The sequence below is a fragment of the Camelus ferus genome, chromosome 7, assembly GCF_009834535.1.
Source record: "Camelus ferus isolate YT-003-E chromosome 7, BCGSAC_Cfer_1.0, whole genome shotgun sequence".
Taxonomy (NCBI): domain Eukaryota; kingdom Metazoa; phylum Chordata; class Mammalia; order Artiodactyla; family Camelidae; genus Camelus; species Camelus ferus.
In genome coordinates this window covers 78177034-78196460 of record NC_045702.1, presented here as the reverse complement: position 1 = coordinate 78196460, position 19427 = coordinate 78177034, and the positions used below count along the sequence as shown (strand labels likewise).

Here is a 19427-nt window from a genome sequence, read left to right as displayed (position 1 = left end):
CATTTCCTCCTTCATGACTTTATTTTTTCCAGCTTCCAAGCACATTCATGAAAATTACCTATGATAATTTTAGTTACTTGAAAATGTTGGTATTCCTTGAATAGATGAGATGTGAAGCTCTCACAAAAATGATCAAAATACACATTTTGGCAAGATGTTAAATGTGTGGGAGTTTGATGAATCACCTTTGAGTCAAAGAGGATTTGAGACTCTGTTACTGGATCAGATTCAGAACATCTGGTCAAAACAGTGTAAGTGACTGTTGGGAGGACAGGCAGATGTTTCCTTGTGGCCAGAGAGAGCGCGCTGGGTTCCTTGAGCAAGCTTCATGTGCGTGAAAACTGACTCTTATGAGAATGATTTCCCAGCGCTGTGGTAGTCTGCTTGGGAGGGAATAAGAGTTTAGGCAGCAAGAACACGTTCTCTTTGGCCTCTGGATTTGGGTTTGTTCTATTCAAGATAGTGCGGGAAATGCAGTACAGCACGTGGCCTCTGAAACTCCAGGGTGAATTTCTGTTCTTAGAAAACCTCCGAAGGGGAGGGAGCGAGGATAATCCCATAAAAATGGGAAGGAAGACCAACTGCTATCCGCTTATGGAATCATGTCTGAGACTTTCCATCGTGATTCCCAGAACACATGCTGACTCCTTTAGTAATTGATTCATCAATTCCAAGCTGTCATCCCTCCAAAAATCCTTCTTGATTAGCAGAAAGCGGCATATGTAACTCTCCAAATTATGTCCTAAACTCGGGAATGTCCTGTGTTCCTTGATCCTCAACGGTTTCTGTCACTTACACTCCCTCCCTCTTTCTCTCTCTTTCTCACACATGCTTCCTGTCCCTAAATCCACCCACGCACAGCCCCCAGCCTGCCCCCTCATCTCTCCTGCAAACATGTGTAAAAACCAGAATGTGCTAATCAAGAGAGTTTATGAAGCAGAACATTTTAGTGAAGATTTTAAAGTGGGTCGTTATCTTTCTAGCATGATTGATGAGATGCCTTACCTTTTGGCATCATGGATGGGAGGGGAAAAAAGAAGCTTTAAAGATGCCTCTAGTCTTGTGACTCCACAGTGTTTGGCAGGGATCCTTTTCAAGGCTGTTTTTCCCCACGAGGACTTTACGTGAGAGTCCCAAAGGGGTGATAGAGGTCCTGTCTTCTGAAGTACCGATTCCACTAGAACGCTGGGTGCATGGCAGATACTCAGAATTCACTTACTGAATGATTTCTTGCGAACACTTGTGAATATCTCCCACCTGATAATATTACTTTGCTTTGCCTTGGCCACTTGTTGAATAAATGTTGATAGAGTAAAAGAATTTGAGAAACAAAAGATTTTTACGATATAAAAACTAAATATGCACTCCCATTGCCTTGGGAGAGGCAATCTCGAAATCAGTCCCAAACACTCCTTAGTTAAGTTGCTTTGGCCAGGGACAGATGAAGTGTAAAATCACGAAGTGGAAAATGTTTCGTTTAATGAGCCGAACGGGTTTTGGTAGAACAATAAAAGTTTAGTAATCCATGTCTATTATGTTGACAGCTAATCTGAACTTGCGAATATTTTAAAGTAAGACTTAATTGATTTAAGTAACGTGACTCAAGCCAGGTTAATGAAGTTTTGCCCAGTAGATAACCTGCTTTCATGAATAAGTAAGAGTGGTTGCTAAGGAAAATGCTGCTTGCCAATGTTTAAAACCATTGAAAAATATAAACAACTTTGCAGCATCCTTTAAAATCATTTCATCAATTAAATTTAGGACTTTGATGTCTGGTTTGAAGCCCATCACTTTTTTGAAGAATTCTCCTTCCCAGACTGAAGTCCCCAACCCTCCCTTGATGTGAAAACACATTCACAACAACACGTCACTTCTGTATCTCTGTCCGTCCTGCTTCTGCTCGATTCTGCTCTGTTGTAGCTGTTTGTATTTCCAAGGTCTCTCTGGACAGGGATTGTGTCTCACCTGTTTTTGCGTCTCCCTCTGTGCCCCCAGCACTGTGGTAGGTGCTCAGTAAATGAGGAACTGAAATTTATCATACTTTGAAACCAGAGCAGAAGTTAATAGATATTTTCATCGGCGTATTGAATGATTATCACGTATCTAACCTTTTGTTAATTGCTATGGCAGCTGGACATAGAGATTTTGGAATATAGCTCCTACCCTTTAAGGAAGTATTCCAGTTGTAGGGAGGTTGGGGGGAGGCAGGAAGGCTTTGGAAAAAAAAAAAAAAAGTATGGTGCTGATTGCTCATCAACGTGGAACCAACTCTTACTTGTAATCAGAATTATGGAGATGTCAATGTTGAACAGAGTAGTGGTCCTTAGAAACGATGCTTTAAAAAAAAAAAACTTGGTGGGGGGCAGTAATTAGGTTTATTTATTTTTAGAGGCAGTACTGGGGATTGAACCCAGGACCTCATGCATACTAAGCACGCGCTCTACCACTTGAGCTGTACCCTCCCCCAGGAATGATTTTTATCCTTTAATGGCTTTCTTTTTCTGAATTTCTTAATAATAGAGAAGTTGAGTTTTTACAGTATTTTCCCCTGCTCATCACTGTTTAAATGAAATGGTCTGCCTTGCAATAGTTGCTGATTTCTATATTGATGAGAAATCTGTTTTTGAAAGATACCCTTGGCCTTCACCAAAAAAACTGCGCCTGTGTTAGTTGTCTCTCATTGCCATGACACATTACCACGACTTGGTGGCCTGAAACAACATAAACGTATTATCTAACAGTTCTGATGTCAGACACGATCTCAGTAGACTAAAATCAAGATGTCAATAGGGCTGTGTTTGTACCTGAAGGCTCTGGGGAGACTACCCTGCTCATTCAAGTTGTTGGCAGAATTCAGTTCCTTTTGGATGTCGGGTGGCATCCCCATTTTCCTGCTGGCCGTCAGCTGAGGGCCTGTCCTGGCTTCTGGAGGCTGCGTATGTTCCTTGACTCATGGCCTCCTTCTTTGACCTTCCAAGCCAGCACCAGTGGGTCAGTCCTTCTCATGGCACAGCTCAGGCCCACCTAGATAAGCCAGGATAATCTCCCTTCTCAAGGTGCTTAACTCCAGTCACGTCGGCCAAGTTCCTTGTGTCACGTGAGGTCACATACCAGAGACTCCGGGGATGAGGATGTGGACCTCTCCACATAATGTGAGAGCCATTATTCTACCTGCCCCAGGACCTGATTTATTGTGTTGGACGTCCTCACCCTACCTGACTGAGCCGATGAATTGAATCTGTATCGAATTACAGGGAAATTGGTGGGAGGAACATATAAAATTGTAAAGTGTACCATTTCTATCCAGTAGGATTTTTACATGAACACAGGAAAAAACAATGACAGTTATGTAATAAATTGATAAATGTATAATGAATAATCTTTCTTCATGCTGTGGAGGAGGTGGAATTTGAACTTCCAGGTGAAGGCACAGTAGGGCAAACGTGGCTTGGTCCAGGTCAGACCAGATCTTGGTCTGATCTTGACCATCTCTGCTCACGTTCCTCTGTTCCCCCCCTTTGTTCTTGTCTTCTCGTCTTCCCTGCCTGGCAGAGCCTCTGTCTGCAACCTTCAGGGCCACCCTTTTCTGGCGCCCCTCAGCCAGATGAATGGTGTCTTCATCTCACCCCTAGTTCTTTGTGCTTAGCTCTGAAAAGGCACCTCCTGCATTTTGAGCTGTGTCTTGGCCAATTGCTCGATTGTTTATCTCCCCAATTAGACGGGGAGTTCTTTAGGACAGGGGCTATTTTTTCCTTCCATTTTGTTCTCCATATCAGTTAGCTGGAAATAATGGACTTAACGAGGACGTAAAGACTGGTTCAGAGGGAAGTTGACAATGGACTAAAATGTGAGAGTATTGACACTGAAAGAACAGCTTTCAGGGCCAATATTTGCTCAGTAAATATTTGTGGAAGAGGCTGAGGAGTGTGGCTGATCTGAAGCCAGGGGCGGGCACGAGAAAGAGAAGCAGTTGCTTTCAGAGGATGGGTCAGGGAGGCTGCTGGAAATTGGGCAGAGGCACCATGACTTGATGAAGAAATAAGGGGTGCGTCCTTATAAAGTAATGAAGGCGGTGCTGTGGAAAGATGGGTTTGCCAGTGTAAGTGGATGGATTGGGCAGGGGAGACAGAAAAGCTAGAAAGGTCAGTTTGGGAGGCGGCTAGAGTAACAGAGACGGAATGATGATGTGCCGGACCAGGGTCGTAGCAGCAACAACGGGAGGAAACCGCCGAGTTGAGAAACGTCTTGAAATAACACGTGGGTGTCATTGAGGATAAGGGACAGGGAAGATGACGTCTCCCCTACATCAGAAGAATTTAAATCTGCTGACAGATAGCAGAGGTGAAGATACGAAGTCAGTGTGTGGTGATGAACGCTTGGGGACAAGATGAATTAGAGGTGACAGCTGGGCAGACCATGGAAATGTCCAACCGGAGCACAGCTGAGGAAGAACTAAGAGCTGTAGGCGTGAGGGCCGTCTGCAAGGGGCAGGGAAAGCCACAAGAATGAGTTCATCAAAGGGGGGAAACGCTGCACGGGCGCCATGCCTGCCGATGGCAGCAGTTCAAGTGTGAAGACCCAGGCGTGCGAGTGGCGGGGCTGGCGCGAGGGGAATGCCTTTCACACGATCAGGTTGTCACGAGTCCAGTCCCCTTTAGAGCTGTGCTGCGGGTCAGCGGGCAGCAGGAGTCTGCCCACCGTCTTCATCCTCACTCTGCTTTGCTTGCTCTCCTGTGATGGATGGCAGGGGGGCAGAATCTGGGTCTTTTCTTCCTTGGTTCATGTTTTGGACGTTTGTTCCCTCACCAGACATCTGCTGGGGAGGAGAGAAGGATTTTCTTCAGTCCGTATGATGTCATGTCTGCTGCGTGAATTTGGGAAAATGACTTTGGTTGGTGGGTTGAGCCAAAAGAGGGCTAGGTCCTAATTGGAACAAGCTTTCCTCCTCGGGGAATCAGTGACGGGACGTTAAGTATTCTTATCCCTGTAGGATAAAAACTATTTATGTGACACACAGGAAGAAGACTTCAGCTGGACCAGGACAGGGCTGTTTGGGGTGTTTTTAATAAACCTCTGAGTGTTCAGACTTCCTGTGTGTTATAACTTGCCTTAGGTACTTGGTTTAAAATGAACTTTGGGATGAGAGGAGAAAAAAAAAAAAAGAACTCTGGGAATAGGTTTAAAGTAACAGTTCCAAACCACATCTTGATTTTAATGAAGTAAAAATGGGTGCGTGTAGTTCAGTTTTACCTTGTCTTAGAGTCATGATACTGAGGAAAAAGACAGGCTGAGAAAAAAACGAATACATTATAGTTTATCTGAGGTCTTTGTTACCTAAAATAATGAATCATAACAGAAGAGTGATTTATATTAAATCTCCTATTTTTCTTTTTTTCTATTTTATTCAAAATGCCTGTCCTTCACACATTGATCTGTTCAGCCAACGTTGGAGTGTGTCTGCATGGAGAGCATTGGTCCAGGCCCCGGGGGAGGGCGACTGAGGTGACTGAAGCACAGTTCAGGGCTTCAGGGACTTTACAGCCACCGAGGGGGTGAGGTAGTTCTGTCAGTAATTCTGCTGGAAGAGAGAAAGTGATAACTGTCTTAACAGTAGAGATAAAGACCAGTGGAGACCTTAGAAAGCACCACTTGAGAATAGAAGAGGGAGGGGACCAAACAGGACTTTGTGGAAAGGATGACAGTTGAGCAGAGCTTTAAAAAACAGGTAGGATCTGAAGGCACGGTGCCTCAGCTGTGATGTGAACACCTGCTTGGTGATAAGCTTTGCTGTAGATGTTGTACATACATCATTTCCCCTGCCAGGAGGTGGTGGCGTGAAGGAGAAGGAGGTTCTTTGTGTGGAATGGGGAGTGATGGTGAGGAAATATGACAACAGGAGCCACTTGTGAGCTGAATCTTAAAAGAAGAATGGGAAGGATCTTTGATGAGTAGATAAAAGAGCAGGGCATTCCAGGCTGCAGAAACCACACGAGCAAAGGGAAAGGGTCGTGAACAACCCAGGGCTCGGAGAAACTAAGTAGTTGGGTGTGGTTGGAGAGGCAAAGGGGAGAGGGGAGGCTAGAAAGGTAAGGGAGAGCCAGGTGGTGGGAGGCCTGGTGCACCTCCCCAAAGCCATCGTCCTTGGAAATGATAAGTTGATGGATCTTAGAAAGGTCATTCAGGCAGCTCTGGAGGAAGGAAGGTGGCTGTTTAGGTTGGGAAGTTGGAAGACTGGCAATAAAGATATCAATTAGAAGAGTGTCACTGCTTTTACTGTGAGCAAGAGAGAGAAGGGCGTAGCACAGCCATGGAAGGAGGGGAGAGAGACACAAGATGGCAGGAGGGGAAGTCAGAACTGGGTTCCTCACTGGATGTGAAGAAGGAATCTAAGGAATAACTTCTAGGTTTCTGACCAGGTTGACTCTGTGGGCGGTGATGTCTTCTCCCCAGCAGAGAACACGGGAGGGAGTGGGTCCTGCCCTTTGGGGTCTGTGGTTCGCCTCTGGGACCGCTGACTGGGAGCTGTCCTTCCAGGAGTTGGTTATCTGGGTCCGAGGCCCAGGAAAGGGGCTGCAGTTGGAAATAAGGAGGAAGAGATAAGATCTCAAAGCAAGAATGTATGTGATACCTACAGAAAACCCCCAGCGTGGCGCTGATGGAGCACAGGAAAGAGGCGGCAAGGGAGTTAAAACTGAAAGACCAGGTCGCAGAGAGCTTTCAACCTTGAAGTTTGGGATTAATTTGGAGGCAGTATTTTTCCCACGTACTTATTTTCTGAAGGAAGTAAGAAAAGCCTCCCTGAATATTTCACGCCATTGAATGCTTAATGGCAAATACAGACCTGCATCCAGGGGATTCGTTTATGAACGTGGTGAGCACAGCTGACCCGACTCTCGTTCGTTTCCAGTTGCTCTGCGGAGTCGGGCCAGTGCGTGTGCCGACCCCACATGATCGGACGTCAGTGCGACGAGGTGGAATCCGGTTACTACTTCACCACCCTGGATCACTACATCTATGAAGCAGAAGAAGCCAACTTTGGGCCTGTAAGTAAGGAGGGGGCGCGCCAGATGGGTAAAGGAGTGTTTCCTGGAGCGGTAATGGCATCTGCATATTGTGTAAAGAGACCAGTTAAGAAGCACCTCGTCAGTGAGCGTGGAGAGGGGATCAAGACCGTGCCTTCCTGAGAACAGTCATATTTAAAGCTAAGTACAAAAAAATTAAAAAATAAAAATGAAGCTAAGTACGTCAGTAACTCAGAAAGAGACTTTGGAACACTCAACAGTAAGGCTTTTGGTGTTTTTTAGCGGAGGGGGCTTGTTTTCTCATTTCATTCTTCCCTCTACTGATGCTCCAAAGTTATTGACCTAATACAGTAAATGCTCAGTGAAGCTACTGTTTGTTTTCTATTGTCACGTGACAAGCCACCCCCAAAGTTAGTGGCTTTAAAATACGTGTCTGACACTTCAGCTGGGGTGATGGGGCACTTTTCTCCAAGCAGACGTCTCGAGCTTCCTCACAGAGTGGTGGAGTCAGGGTAGTGAGACTTCATGCATGGCTGCTGGCTTCCAAGAAGGAGGAAACAGAAACTGCCAGGTCTCTTACGGTCTGGGCTGAGAAGCCCCAGAATGTTGTTATCTCACATTTTGCTGGTCACAAGTCTCAAGTCCAGACCGGATTCAAGGGCAGGGAAATATGGGTTCCCCCTCTTGATGGGTAAGGCCACACACATACATTACAAGGAATGAAAGACTTCATCTTCGGAGATGACTGATCACTGGCGTTGTATATAATCCTTTGGACAAACCTGAATGCATGTTTGAGTTAAATAACTCAGCTTGATCCATTCTTGGTCTCGGTGACAATCAGAATTCACTCATTAGTTGTGAACATGCATGATTGTACCAAGTTTCCTTACTTGTACTTGGAGCTTGAAACGAATGACAGACAGAAAGACAGCCACGAGATAGTGGACCAGCCGCGTAGAAATCCAGGACCTGGTCCTAGGCTTGTAACCACGTCTGGGATGTTCTCTCTCCTTCCTTCATGTGCACTTCCCTGGTTGTATCATAGAAGCTGTATCCCAAGCCTAGAATCCCATCCCCAACGTCCCAAGACCCTCAACCTAAGAACTAAAAAGAAACTGATTCCCCGTTTATATATCAAAAGCTTTTTTCAGTGTGCTGGGAAAATGTGATTGCAGAAAGAGGTATAATGTCTTCAGTTTTGGACCTTTGGGTGACTGCAGGTTTCTCTGACTGGTTACATCGAATTGAATTGCATTTCCAATAGAGTGGCACTACTGTCCTCTCGTCCTCAGGGGGTCAGCATAGTGGAGCGGCAGTATGTCCAGGACCGGATTCCTTCCTGGACCGGAGCGGGCTTCGTCCGGGTGCCCGAAGGGGCTTACTTGGAGTTCTTCATTGACAACATACCGTATTCCATGGAGTACGAGATCCTAATTCGCTATGAGCCACAGGTAAGCCCTCAGTGGACTAATGGGGTAGGGAATATTGGTAGAAAAGCCCTTCTTCTAATGGACACGATGTCTTTGTGAAATGTGGTTACATTAGAATAGGAAGTTGTCTGACTTGCCATCGTCCATGGAAGTGAAAGTGTACGTTTTTCTTGAATTCAGCGTCACCAGCGTTTAGTGATCTCCTTGTTAGGCACCCAGCCTTGCTGAGAACTGAGGTGGTGGTGAGAAGGTATCACGTCCTCTCCTTGTCCTGACGACTGCACTGCCCAGGGATGGACACGTGCCCCTAACTGTCATCAAAGGTGGAGGGTGGAAGAGCAGAGACACAAACGGTGCTGGAATATGAGAGGTTCATTCCAGCCAGGCTGGACCAGGGGCTGCCGTGTTTCCTAAAGAATCAGGTGTAGACCTTAAAATCTAGAAGGAGTTTTGCCACAAGAGGAAGTGAGGGATAGCATTAGCAGCGCAGAGAGAGTGTTTAGGGCGTCCTTCCACAGGGCCGGGTCACGGCTATGGTTGGAGATGCTGTTAAGAGAAATGCTAGGATCAGTAAATGATCTTGGACTCTGTATTAACAAGAAGCTTACAGAGGATTCTGGGCAGGGGGTTGTCCTTATCTAAGCTGTATGTTTTGTTGATGTTGTTATTTTTTGTATTTTTAAGTCAAAGAAAGACAAATATGTGGTATCACTTATATGTGGAATCTAAAAAAAACCATGCAAATGAACTTATTTGTAAAACAAACAGAGAAACAGACTCACAAACACAGAAAACAAACTTATGGTTACCAAAAGGGGAAAGATGGGAAGAGATAAATTAGGAGTTTGGGATCAACAGATACACACTACTGTATATAAGACAGGTTAACAACTAGGACCTACTGTACAGCACAGGGACCTATATTCAATAGCTTGTAATAACCTATAATGGAAGAGTTTGAAAAAGAATATATGCATATATATCATTGAATCACTTTGCTGTACACCCAAAACTAATGCGATACTGTAAATCAGCTGTACTTCAATAAAAATAAAGAACAAGGACCTACTTATAGCACAGGGAACTATATTCAATATCTTGTAATAACTTAACATGGAAAAGAGTCTGAAAAAAGGGTATGTATATGTGTATAACTGAATCACTATGCTGTACACCAGAAACTAACACAGCGTTATAAACTGACTATACTTCAATTTAAAAAAAAAGAGCTGTGTTTTAAGAAGGATGGAAAGGGATGTTGGGAGAGGCCTGGAGAGCAGTGGGAAGGCTGTTACAGTGTCCAGGTGACAAGGGATTTGGGCTGGAACTGGGGTAATAATCAAGGAAATGGTAAAGAGGGAAGGGAAACTTCACAAGTGAGTGTTTTCCATTTCAACTTGGCTAATGATCAATCTTGAGAGGTTTTTACAAACAAACGGGCAGCAGTGGGTCAGCACAGAGGGTCCTTCTGATTGTCTGTTTCTTCCTCTAGCTCCCCGACCACTGGGAGAAGGCTGTCATCATGGTTCAGCGACCTGGGAAGATTCCAACCAGCAGCCGATGTGGAAACACTGTTCCTGATGATGACAACCAGATGGTGTCCCTGTCGCCTGGCTCCAGGTCAGTGTGACGGTGGTTTGCACCCCAGTGGAACTAACATGCAAATTCAGTTTTTTTCTGGTGTCTCGCCCTGTGAGTTGTACAGCCGGAGCCAAATGTGGACTGGCGACTTCCTTCCTTTGGGCTGACCAGTATAGAGCTTTGATAGATCAGATACGTAAAGGTGGACCTTTTGTCGCTGTTTCTCTTTTGTTTCGGGGCAGGTATGTGGTCCTCCCACGCCCCGTGTGCTTTGAGAAGGGCGTGAACTACACGGTGCGGTTAGAGCTGCCCCAGTACACGTCCTCCGACAGCAGCGTGGACAGCCCCTACACGCTGATCGACTCCGTAAGTGCAAGGTCGTTGCTGGCACCAGGGGAGGGCTGGGCAGAAAGTGTGCATCCGCCCTCCCGGGGCTTCTGCTGAGGGCAGTGCTAGGCGGTGAGACAGAGTCACTCTTTCCTGCCTCCAAGGCCACTTTGCTTATTTATTTTAAAAACTCTGCCGTCTGGAAAGGATCTCCTCAAGCTGATCCTTCCTAAGAATATGAAGTACCTTAACAATGATATTTCAAAAATCATCACACGATGTAAGGGATATCTAAACCTTTTCTGGCAAGTGTATTTAAGAATGGGAAGATTTTCACGTGACTCCATGAGTCTTTATTTTTTTTCTTTTCAAGAGTCTTAGAAGCACTTGAGGGTTTTATGTGTTGACTTGGTTCATGGGTGACCCAGGACATGCCCGTAAGAACAGTGTGTTCTTGTTTCTTCCTAGCTTGTTCTCATGCCGTTCTGTAAGTCCCTGGACATCTTCACCGTGGGAGGCTCAGGAGACGGGGTGGTCACCAACAGTGCCTGGGAAACCTTTCAGAGATACCGATGCCTGGAGAACAGCAGGAGCGTCGTGAAGACGCCCATGACCGACGTTTGCAGAAACATCATCTTCAGCATCTCCGCCCTGTTGCACCAGACGGGCCTGGGTAGGTATTGCTGTGCTGCTGCCCCTGCTTCCTCGAGAGCACGAGGACACTTGGCATCACGAGGTGCGCGGGCAGGTGTGCCCTGCGGTTCCTGTGGGGCAGTTAGCACGAGGGAGATAGTCTCAACTACAGTTGGTCTTGATTTTTTCTTTTTTAAAGTGTATTAGTGAAAGAGCATGACTGACAATGGAATCGTCATCCAGAAACAGACTAGGGACCAGGGAAAAGTCCCTGAGACTTTCCACTCGCAGGGTGGGGAGTCAGAATGAAACTTACATTTTTCACTTTGAAAGGTCACTTGGCTTTTGTTGGAGGTCCTGTGATCCCTGAGCTTTGAAGGCAAGGGGAGAAACCCTTCATGACCTCCTTCCTAGAAAAACTGCCTGTATCTGTCAACCCCGGCTCCTGCCACTTCCCTCACACCCCTCTGAGGGATGTTACTGTTCTAAATGGAGATTCTGAAGGAGCGGAGGTGGTGCAGGTGGGGAGGGTCCAGAACCGGGCAGGACACGATGTGCCCATCGCTGTGTGGGAGCGGCTGCCCTGTCTCACAGGCTCTCACCTCTCTGTCCTGCAGCTTGTGAATGCGACCCTCAGGGCTCGTTAAGTTCCGTCTGCAACCCCAACGGAGGCCAGTGCCAGTGCCGGCCGAACGTGGTTGGAAGAACATGTGACAGATGTGCTCCGGGCACCTTTGGTTTTGGCCCCAGTGGATGCAAACGTAGGTTCATGATAACAACCATACCGTGTTCGTTCAGATGATCTGAGTCATGCTAGTGTGGGGCCCTCAGCTTCGGAAGGCGTGCTCCGCTTCAGAAATTGATCACAGGGGGCCCGAGAGTGTTCTGCCGTGGGCACGAGGGGCTGGTATCTAGACGGGATGTGTTTGCATTTACTGGGCTTCTCACCGTGGTCCCTTGGTTGCCTGTTTCTTCAGCTTGCGAGTGCCACCTGCAAGGATCTGTCAATGCTTTCTGCGATCCCATCACCGGCCAGTGCCACTGTTTCCAGGGGGTGTACGCGCGGCAGTGTGACCGGTGCTTCCCCGGGTACTGGGGCTTTCCGAGTTGCCAGCCCTGCCAGTGCAACGGCCACGCCGATGACTGCGACTCGGTGACAGGAGAGTGCTTGAGCTGCCAGGACTACACCACGGGTCACAACTGTGAAAGGTACGTGGACATGACCTCTTGAAATTTTGGGGACGAGGTTGTTTTTGGCTGAGCAAAGAGCATCTTAGACAAACTACAGAAGGAATCTTGTCTCCAGCTCCAGGTGGCTCATTTCTGACCACCTCAGTATCTTCTAGGAACTCATTCATTTCACCAGTCCGTATTTAGTTTATGCCTCCCATGTGCCAGGCATTGTTCTGTGCTGGGGATACAGCTGAGAACAAACCTGATGTGAATCCACCCTCTTTGGGAGTTAGCCTGGAGATCACCTTAAGGCTGGACAGACATCATCTCCCTGTCTCAGCAGATTTTTGGCCGAGGATGAGACTTGTGAAATGTTAAAACTGCCTGATTTGGGTCAAAGTGGAAACCAAATCCAAATGGGGATGAGTCATTTTCAATGGCTCTGTTTTCCGAAATGTTTTACGCAACTATAATTTCTAGGAGGCTACAGAAAATGAACAAAAGTGGATCTGTTCTCCAGTCAGCAAATGTTAATTGAGTAATTATGGATGCCCTGCCCTGCAGTAGGTGTAAGAATGGGACCCAGAGTAGGCCTCAAATAACATGACAGCCCAGCTCAGTACATAAGGAAACATTCATGTGAAAAAATGACATGCCCACTTAATATTGTTTGTTAATAATGAAAAAAGGCAGACGTGCTATTAAACCTGCTTGTTTTGGACTCAGTCTCTAACTTTAATGTCAGAAATCTTCTGTCTTCTAATACCCATCTGCACTGTATGGGATTTTTGTTTTTAAAAAATTCAGCAAATGCTTCAGCCGGTGGGAAAGTTACTCATCAGATGAAGGAGAAATTGTTAGTGAAAAGTGAATATGTGATGATCTTATGGCAGGAAAATGTGCGTGGCAGCAAATACCGGGCTCTTGGCTCCATGCTGGATGGTACTCGTGTGTTTTAGGGATTCCAGTGACTCCTCAGAGTAAAAGTCAGTCCTTCCAACCGCAAAATTGCGTTGGAAGAAGACAACAGGAAAACAGTTACACAAGATCAAAAGGGAGAAATTAATATGTTAGTGTCATCTTTTGTTTTCTGTGTTGTTTTTCATTACTATTCTTTCAATGGGAAATGGAGAGTAATTTCGAGAGAAAGAGACAGATGAGAAACTCAGATGAAAAGTGGGAAAAGCGCGGGTAGGGAACAGATAAACAGGTCAGTGTCCACCAGGCTGATGTGAAGTCAGGCACACTGTGAATTTGATCTGTCAAGCATTTTGATTTCTTGCAGGAGAACTTGAAAGGGTGTAGAAGAAGAAAAGATTTTTAGCCCGAGGTGGATGATGAAGTTTCATTTAAGTGCTTTTGAGATTCTGCTCTCTGGTTTGAGCCGATTTCTCATCATTCTTGTCCTCATTCTGGGATGTTGAGAGTTTCAAACCCAGGAATTTAAAAAGAAGCTCTAGGCTCAAATTGGTCCCAAAGGGGACGGGGAGGGGGAGGCAGGAAATGAACATTCTGTTTCTTTCATGATGTATTTGGATTTATTTCACCCAGAAAAGCCTCATAGAAATCTTTCTCAGAAACCGCTGCACTTCGTTGCCTCATCACTGCTGAGTCTTCCAGCACGTAACTGGGGCATGTGTTCTTGTATGATGTCTGTGTCTAATTAAGTAGAAGGCTAATTTCCTCCGAAGAACTTCCCCTTCTATTTCTTCATCCTCTCTGCACTCCCTTTTAAAAATATTACCTCTGCCTCAAAAAAAAAAAAAAAAAAAAAAAAAAGACGACACTGAATTAGAAGTTCTAGGACCAGTTCCACTTCTAACCTGCTCCAAAACCTTGCGTGTGTTAGCTCACCTCTCTGAGTAGCCAACTTTCTGATAGTTGAATATGGAGGCTGGGTTAGATGATCTTCTATTCCTTCAAGCTCTTATGTTGTAGGAAGTAAAAAAAGTAACCTAATTACCAGTCATGTTGAGAAGCAGCATGACATAGTAAAAGAATTCCTTGCTAAAAGTCAGGAGGCTGAATTCAGATCCTGGCTCATTACTAACTAGTTGTAGAAGCCTTGCAAACCATGTAAGCTCCATGGATGCCTTATCTGTTGAGAAGAGATGGGGACCTGTTGGATTGGGGAATTGATAAATAACATCTCTCATCTCTGAGAAACAGACACAAGAGTCATGCAGGTGGAGAGCATCCTTATCAGCTTTGTTGCTGGTAAAGGCTGGATTGCAGAACAAGCCGCTGTGGCTTGCCAACACATCACCCATCCCAGGCAGAGGTGGAGGCAGACAATCACAAGCTCTCTTTCCCCTGTGCCCCTCTCCCAGACTCCTTAATGCAAGGAGGGGGCTGACCATGGTGCTCAAGGCAGGCAGCTGATAGGACAGTAGGGTGCACGTGGGCAGATGTGCTTCCTCTGGGGAGGAGTGAATGAGGGTCTGGGTGAGGCGAAGGGTGTCACCCTAATGCAATGGTCCTGCAAGTGGGATCCCCAGACCAGCAGCATCAGCATCACCTCCTGAGTCAGAAATGGGGAGAGGAAGCCCGCAATCTGTGTTTCAGCAAGCACTCCAGGGAATTCTGATGGGAGCTGATGTTTGAGCCACGGCTCTGCTGGAAAGTCCTCCATGTGGAAACGTGAGGAACAGGGAATGATGTTCCCAAATAGAGGACATGGATTTTTGGACTTTTTCTTGTAGCAGTTTTCTCCTAACTGTGGTTCATGACCTTCTCTCTCCTGCGGCTGCTGTAGGTGCTTGGCTGGTTACTATGGAGACCCCATCATTGGGTCCGGCGATCACTGCCGCCCTTGTCCTTGCCCAGATGGTCCCGACAGCGGACGCCAGTTTGCCAGTAGCTGTTATCAGGACCCTGTTACTTTACAGCTTGCCTGTGTCTGTAATCCTGGATACGTTGGTAAGTAATGTCCAGACTTTCGGAGGAAAAGGTGTGTCTTTATGAGGTTAGTTGTCAAGGAAGAAAAAAAGATGGAACAGTGAGCCAATTTAGTTGTATTTTTACAATCCTTAATTAAAAATGAAGGGAATCCAAAGTATAAAAGATGCTCTTTTCCTGTTTGTCATGTGGGGTTAGTCAATTCCTGTGTCTCTATGATAATAACGTTATAACACAGAGCACAGTAGCAAACTCATTTAATCCCTAAGTTCCTGTGCACATTTTTCTGTTCTTAGCCAGTAGCAAGATTAATTTACATTTTACATCTCCCTTCTCTAATCCAGTTCCTAGTGGAAGAGTCTTAAAGTAGTAAAATGCCCAATAGTGGGCAGAAGGGAAGAGAAGAATGTTGTGGGGGGACGCCCAGACGACAGAGTCGGTCAGAGCTGGATATAGTCTTTGCTGTTCATTGTACTCGCATTATCTGTCCACGTTCACAGAGTGCAGCGGGTTGGGAACGCAAACTCCTTTTATTTCATCCTTGATGCCACTGTTTCAAATACTCATTATGCTTCCACATCGTTTGGCCAGTTTGCATGTCATTTGAGGACTTCTGAAGAAGAGAAATTGGGGGGGAGTGGGTAGAGCTCACTGGCAGAGCACGTGCTTAGCGTGCATAAGGTCCTGGATTCAATCCCCAGTACCTCCATTAAAATCCCCTCCTTTAAAAAAAAAAAAAGAAAAGAAAAATTGATCATCACGAAGGGTCCCATTTTTCAGGTTGCTCGTGTAGGCGCAGGAATTTTTCAGTTCATAGAATCCTTAGGATTTAGCATTAAGCCCAGCTTTCCACTGTGAGCTGGTCTTTGCGCTCCTAACCACTCCATCCCTGGGTGATGAGGAGCTGAAGTCCCAGGTGCTGCTCGGCAACCAGGACTGCGCTGCCTGGGCTGGTTCTCCGGTGGGCGGGGATGTGGGGGGGGGGGCGGTGGCGGGACCCCTCCCCTCCCTTCCCCTCCCCTCCCCTCCCCTCAGGGGGCGCCGGAGGCTCCAAGCTGGTCTTATTGGACGACAGGCTCCAGATGCGACGACTGTGCCGCGGGCTTCTTCGGGAACCCCTCGGACATGGGGGGCACGTGTCAGCCTTGCGAGTGCCACCACAACATCGACACCGCGGACCCGGAAGCCTGCGACAAGGAGACGGGGCGGTGCCGGAAGTGCCTGTACCACACGGAAGGCGAGCGCTGCCAGCTGTGCCGACGCGGGTACTACGGGGACGCCCTCCGGCAGGACTGCCGCAGTAAGATGCTCGCTGGAGTGGCTTCCACCCTCTTCCTCCTCGCCGGGGGTGGGGGTGGGGGGGTTAATTTGGGTGTTTGTTTCATCGCTTGTTCAGAGAGGGAAAATTTCACTCTCGACAAAGGAAAGATGAGGCTGTGTTGCTTTGTTTTGGTTTTTACGTCGTTGCCTGGCAGGGCTGAAGTGTTGAGCTGCGCCCACAGCCCAGGAGGGAACTAAAAGGAAAAGCTGAGTAGCTGTCACGGTGATCAATGGCACCCAGTAGAGTGTATTGATCTGATGTTCTACCCGTGAACTTGCTGATTGCCTGGGACTTCTGCATCCTAGATACCCGCTTTGGTCCACACCTTTTCTTACATCACTGATGGATAGAGCCTTCCTACTTAAGGGAGAGAAGGAAGTGACATCTCTGAAGTCTGTCTTTCAGTGTTTCTCATGGAGAGACCAGCCAGCATTTCCTGGCCCCCAGGCCCTGTCTTTGTTTATACAAACATGTGTGGAATGTTGAGGACTAGCAGGATTGGATTCCTTAAAGCCTTCCTGGCTTATAGGGGAGGGTGGAGCTCAAGTGGTAGAGTGCATGGTTAGCATGCACGAAGTCCTGGGTTCAATCCCCAGTACCTCCATTAAAATATATGTATATTTTTAAAAAAGCCTACCTAGCTTAAAGGGCTTTACCTGCTACGTTTCACACATCCATCACTGCTGCTTCCTGCCAAGAGTTCAGAATTAGGTATCTCCACTCCCACAGCATAGTCTTCATTTCCAGTTAAATCCTCAATTTTAAAATAATTCACCGGCAGCTTATTAAATCACGTATTTTGAAACACTGCTGGGCAGAATGTGTCATGGTGCCTGTCTGCCTGAGAAATACCAGAACTCTGTAGAACACCATAGAAGATGAAGAACCACGGTTTTAGATTTTTCCTTCTCATCCCTTCTGTTCCTTTCCCTACTTGTTTGCATTTCCAGGTCGAAATCTGGGGAGGGAAGATTGCAGTCGGTTGATGTAGCTAACTTTTGCATTGTCTGGGTATTTTCTCAGGGTGACTCCATAAGTCAGCCTGGCCATGTGGTTTGTTTGCAGAGTGCGTCTGTAATTACCTGGGCACAGTGCAGGAGCACTGTAACGGCTCCGACTGCCAGTGTGACACAGCCACCGGGCAGTGCTCGTGTCTCCCTAACGTGATCGGCCAGAACTGTGACCGCTGCGCACCCAACACCTGGCAGCTGGCCAGCGGGACAGGGTGTGACCCGTGCAACTGTGACGCCGCCCATTCCTTCGGGCTGTCTTGTAACGAGGTGAGGTGCTGTGGCTCCAGGTTGAGGGGGAAGGGGGCTAGTGGGAGGCCCTCCTGGCAGAAGGAAAGATAACTTTGAGTCCCTGTGACAGCTGTTTGGCAGCTTGGCCCCACTTAGAGAAAGTCACCCCTCGTAGTCACAGCTTTGTACCAGGGTGCACAGCTTGGCAAACCCAGCACAGACTGGATAGCTGCCCTCACTTATCCCCCCTCAGCTGGGACCATAAAGCTGTCTGTGCCCAGGGGCCCCATCAGATGCACCCAGAGCGCTTCAGCCCAGTGCCCCCACTGCAGATGCAGCCTTGCTTTAGAATGGATGAGAATCAGGCTTTCTTCTCTTAACCACACAGCCTGAAATGAACCATGTAACCATACCCAGCATCATAAAAAGTGCTCTTGTCTCCTGACACACGCACACATATTCTGAAGTTCTCCCCCACTGCAGGTGAGTCCCAGGTGGTCCAAGCTCATCCGTGCTGCGTGAGGGAACATGCGAATTAAGTGGACCGTGCTCCAGGCCCTCCAGTCCCAGGTGCAGGAGAGCAGTGAGGAGATGCCAGCATGGGGCCCTGAGCACCCAGGACGGGAACAAGATTCCCTTTCGCTGGTCAAGCTGTGAGGCTTTCTTAGGCTCACAGTTCAATCGCACTTGCCCTAACTGGCAGCTGAAAAAGGAAAAGGAGCCTGGCCTCTGCCCGGCAGCTGGTTTGACCGAGGTGTGTCTTCTGGCCGCAGTTCACGGGGCAGTGCCAGTGCATGCCTGGCTTCGGAGGCCGCACCTGCAGCGAGTGCCAGGAGCTCTTCTGGGGAGACCCCAGCGTGGAGTGCAGAGGTGAGCTCTTGGATCGGACGGGAGAGGATGGATGTCTGCAGGACATTCTGTCAACTCTATAAAGTACAGCGCAAGTGGATTGCCCTAGAGAAACTATGCTTGGTTACAAAGGAAATTTATGCTCATTGTTTCAAAAAAAAAAATCGAACTCAGTTAGCCCTAGAGACAGGTAGGTAATAAAAAGTGGACCTGTGTGCTTCCAGCTCCGTTCCTCAGGGGTGATGTTTGTTTGTCTCAGCTTGGACAAACATACCTACGCACCCCAAATACATACTCAATGGCTTTTTAAAATGCTTTTAACCCAAATGGGCTCAATCACCCTATAGTTGTGAAGATTGATTTTTTTGCGCCTCTGAACAGTATTCTGTGGCCACTTCCTTGCCCGCACGCGCAAAGCTGATCGGTGGTTCTGGTAGGACTGTTGGATCCCAGTGTATCAAGTAGGTGATGCCGATAGTTAAAGTCCTTGGCGTGAGTGTTGGGTCCCCACCAGCGGGAACTGGAGGATGACATCCTAGAGCCCTCGTGTCCCCACAGAGGAATAGGTGGCAGGAGCTCCACGTCTGACACATGCAGTTAAAACCCAGATTCCCACTTAGGCTTATGATTGGGTCTGTGAGGGAAAACTTGGTGTTTTCTTACGAGCAGAAACTTGTTCCGATCACGTGAATCAGAAGGATTGCTCAATTTTGATGCTGTTGCAGTTTTTTTGACCTGCCATATTATTTTTCAGATCTTAAAGCACTTATGAAAAGGACTTTAATAGACCATTTCTATATCATTTTCCTTTTCTTTCTTTCCTACTTGGATTTTCTTCCCCATGTTTTAAGTTTATATGGATATGGATAAATATCTCCTGTAGTTTATTTGCTCTCTGATATGTTTTCTTCATTGCATACCTGGAATCCTAGGTCCCTGTTGGACTCTA

At 47.0% G+C, this 19427-nt stretch overlaps 1 protein-coding gene across 1 annotated transcript in view; it reads left to right on the top strand.

Moving 5' to 3' along the window:
- Window positions 1-19427, top strand: part of LAMB1 (laminin subunit beta 1) — a 67083-nt gene that overhangs the window by 27015 nt on the left and 20641 nt on the right. Inside the window, 11 exon segments of the mRNA XM_032484231.1 lie at window positions 6908-7043; window positions 8318-8476; window positions 9948-10075; window positions 10279-10402; window positions 10832-11036; window positions 11614-11757; window positions 11974-12205; window positions 14925-15088; window positions 16143-16367; window positions 17454-17668; window positions 18403-18499. Of these exon segments, the coding sequence (XP_032340122.1) occupies window positions 6908-7043; window positions 8318-8476; window positions 9948-10075; window positions 10279-10402; window positions 10832-11036; window positions 11614-11757; window positions 11974-12205; window positions 14925-15088; window positions 16143-16367; window positions 17454-17668; window positions 18403-18499 (1829 nt within the window).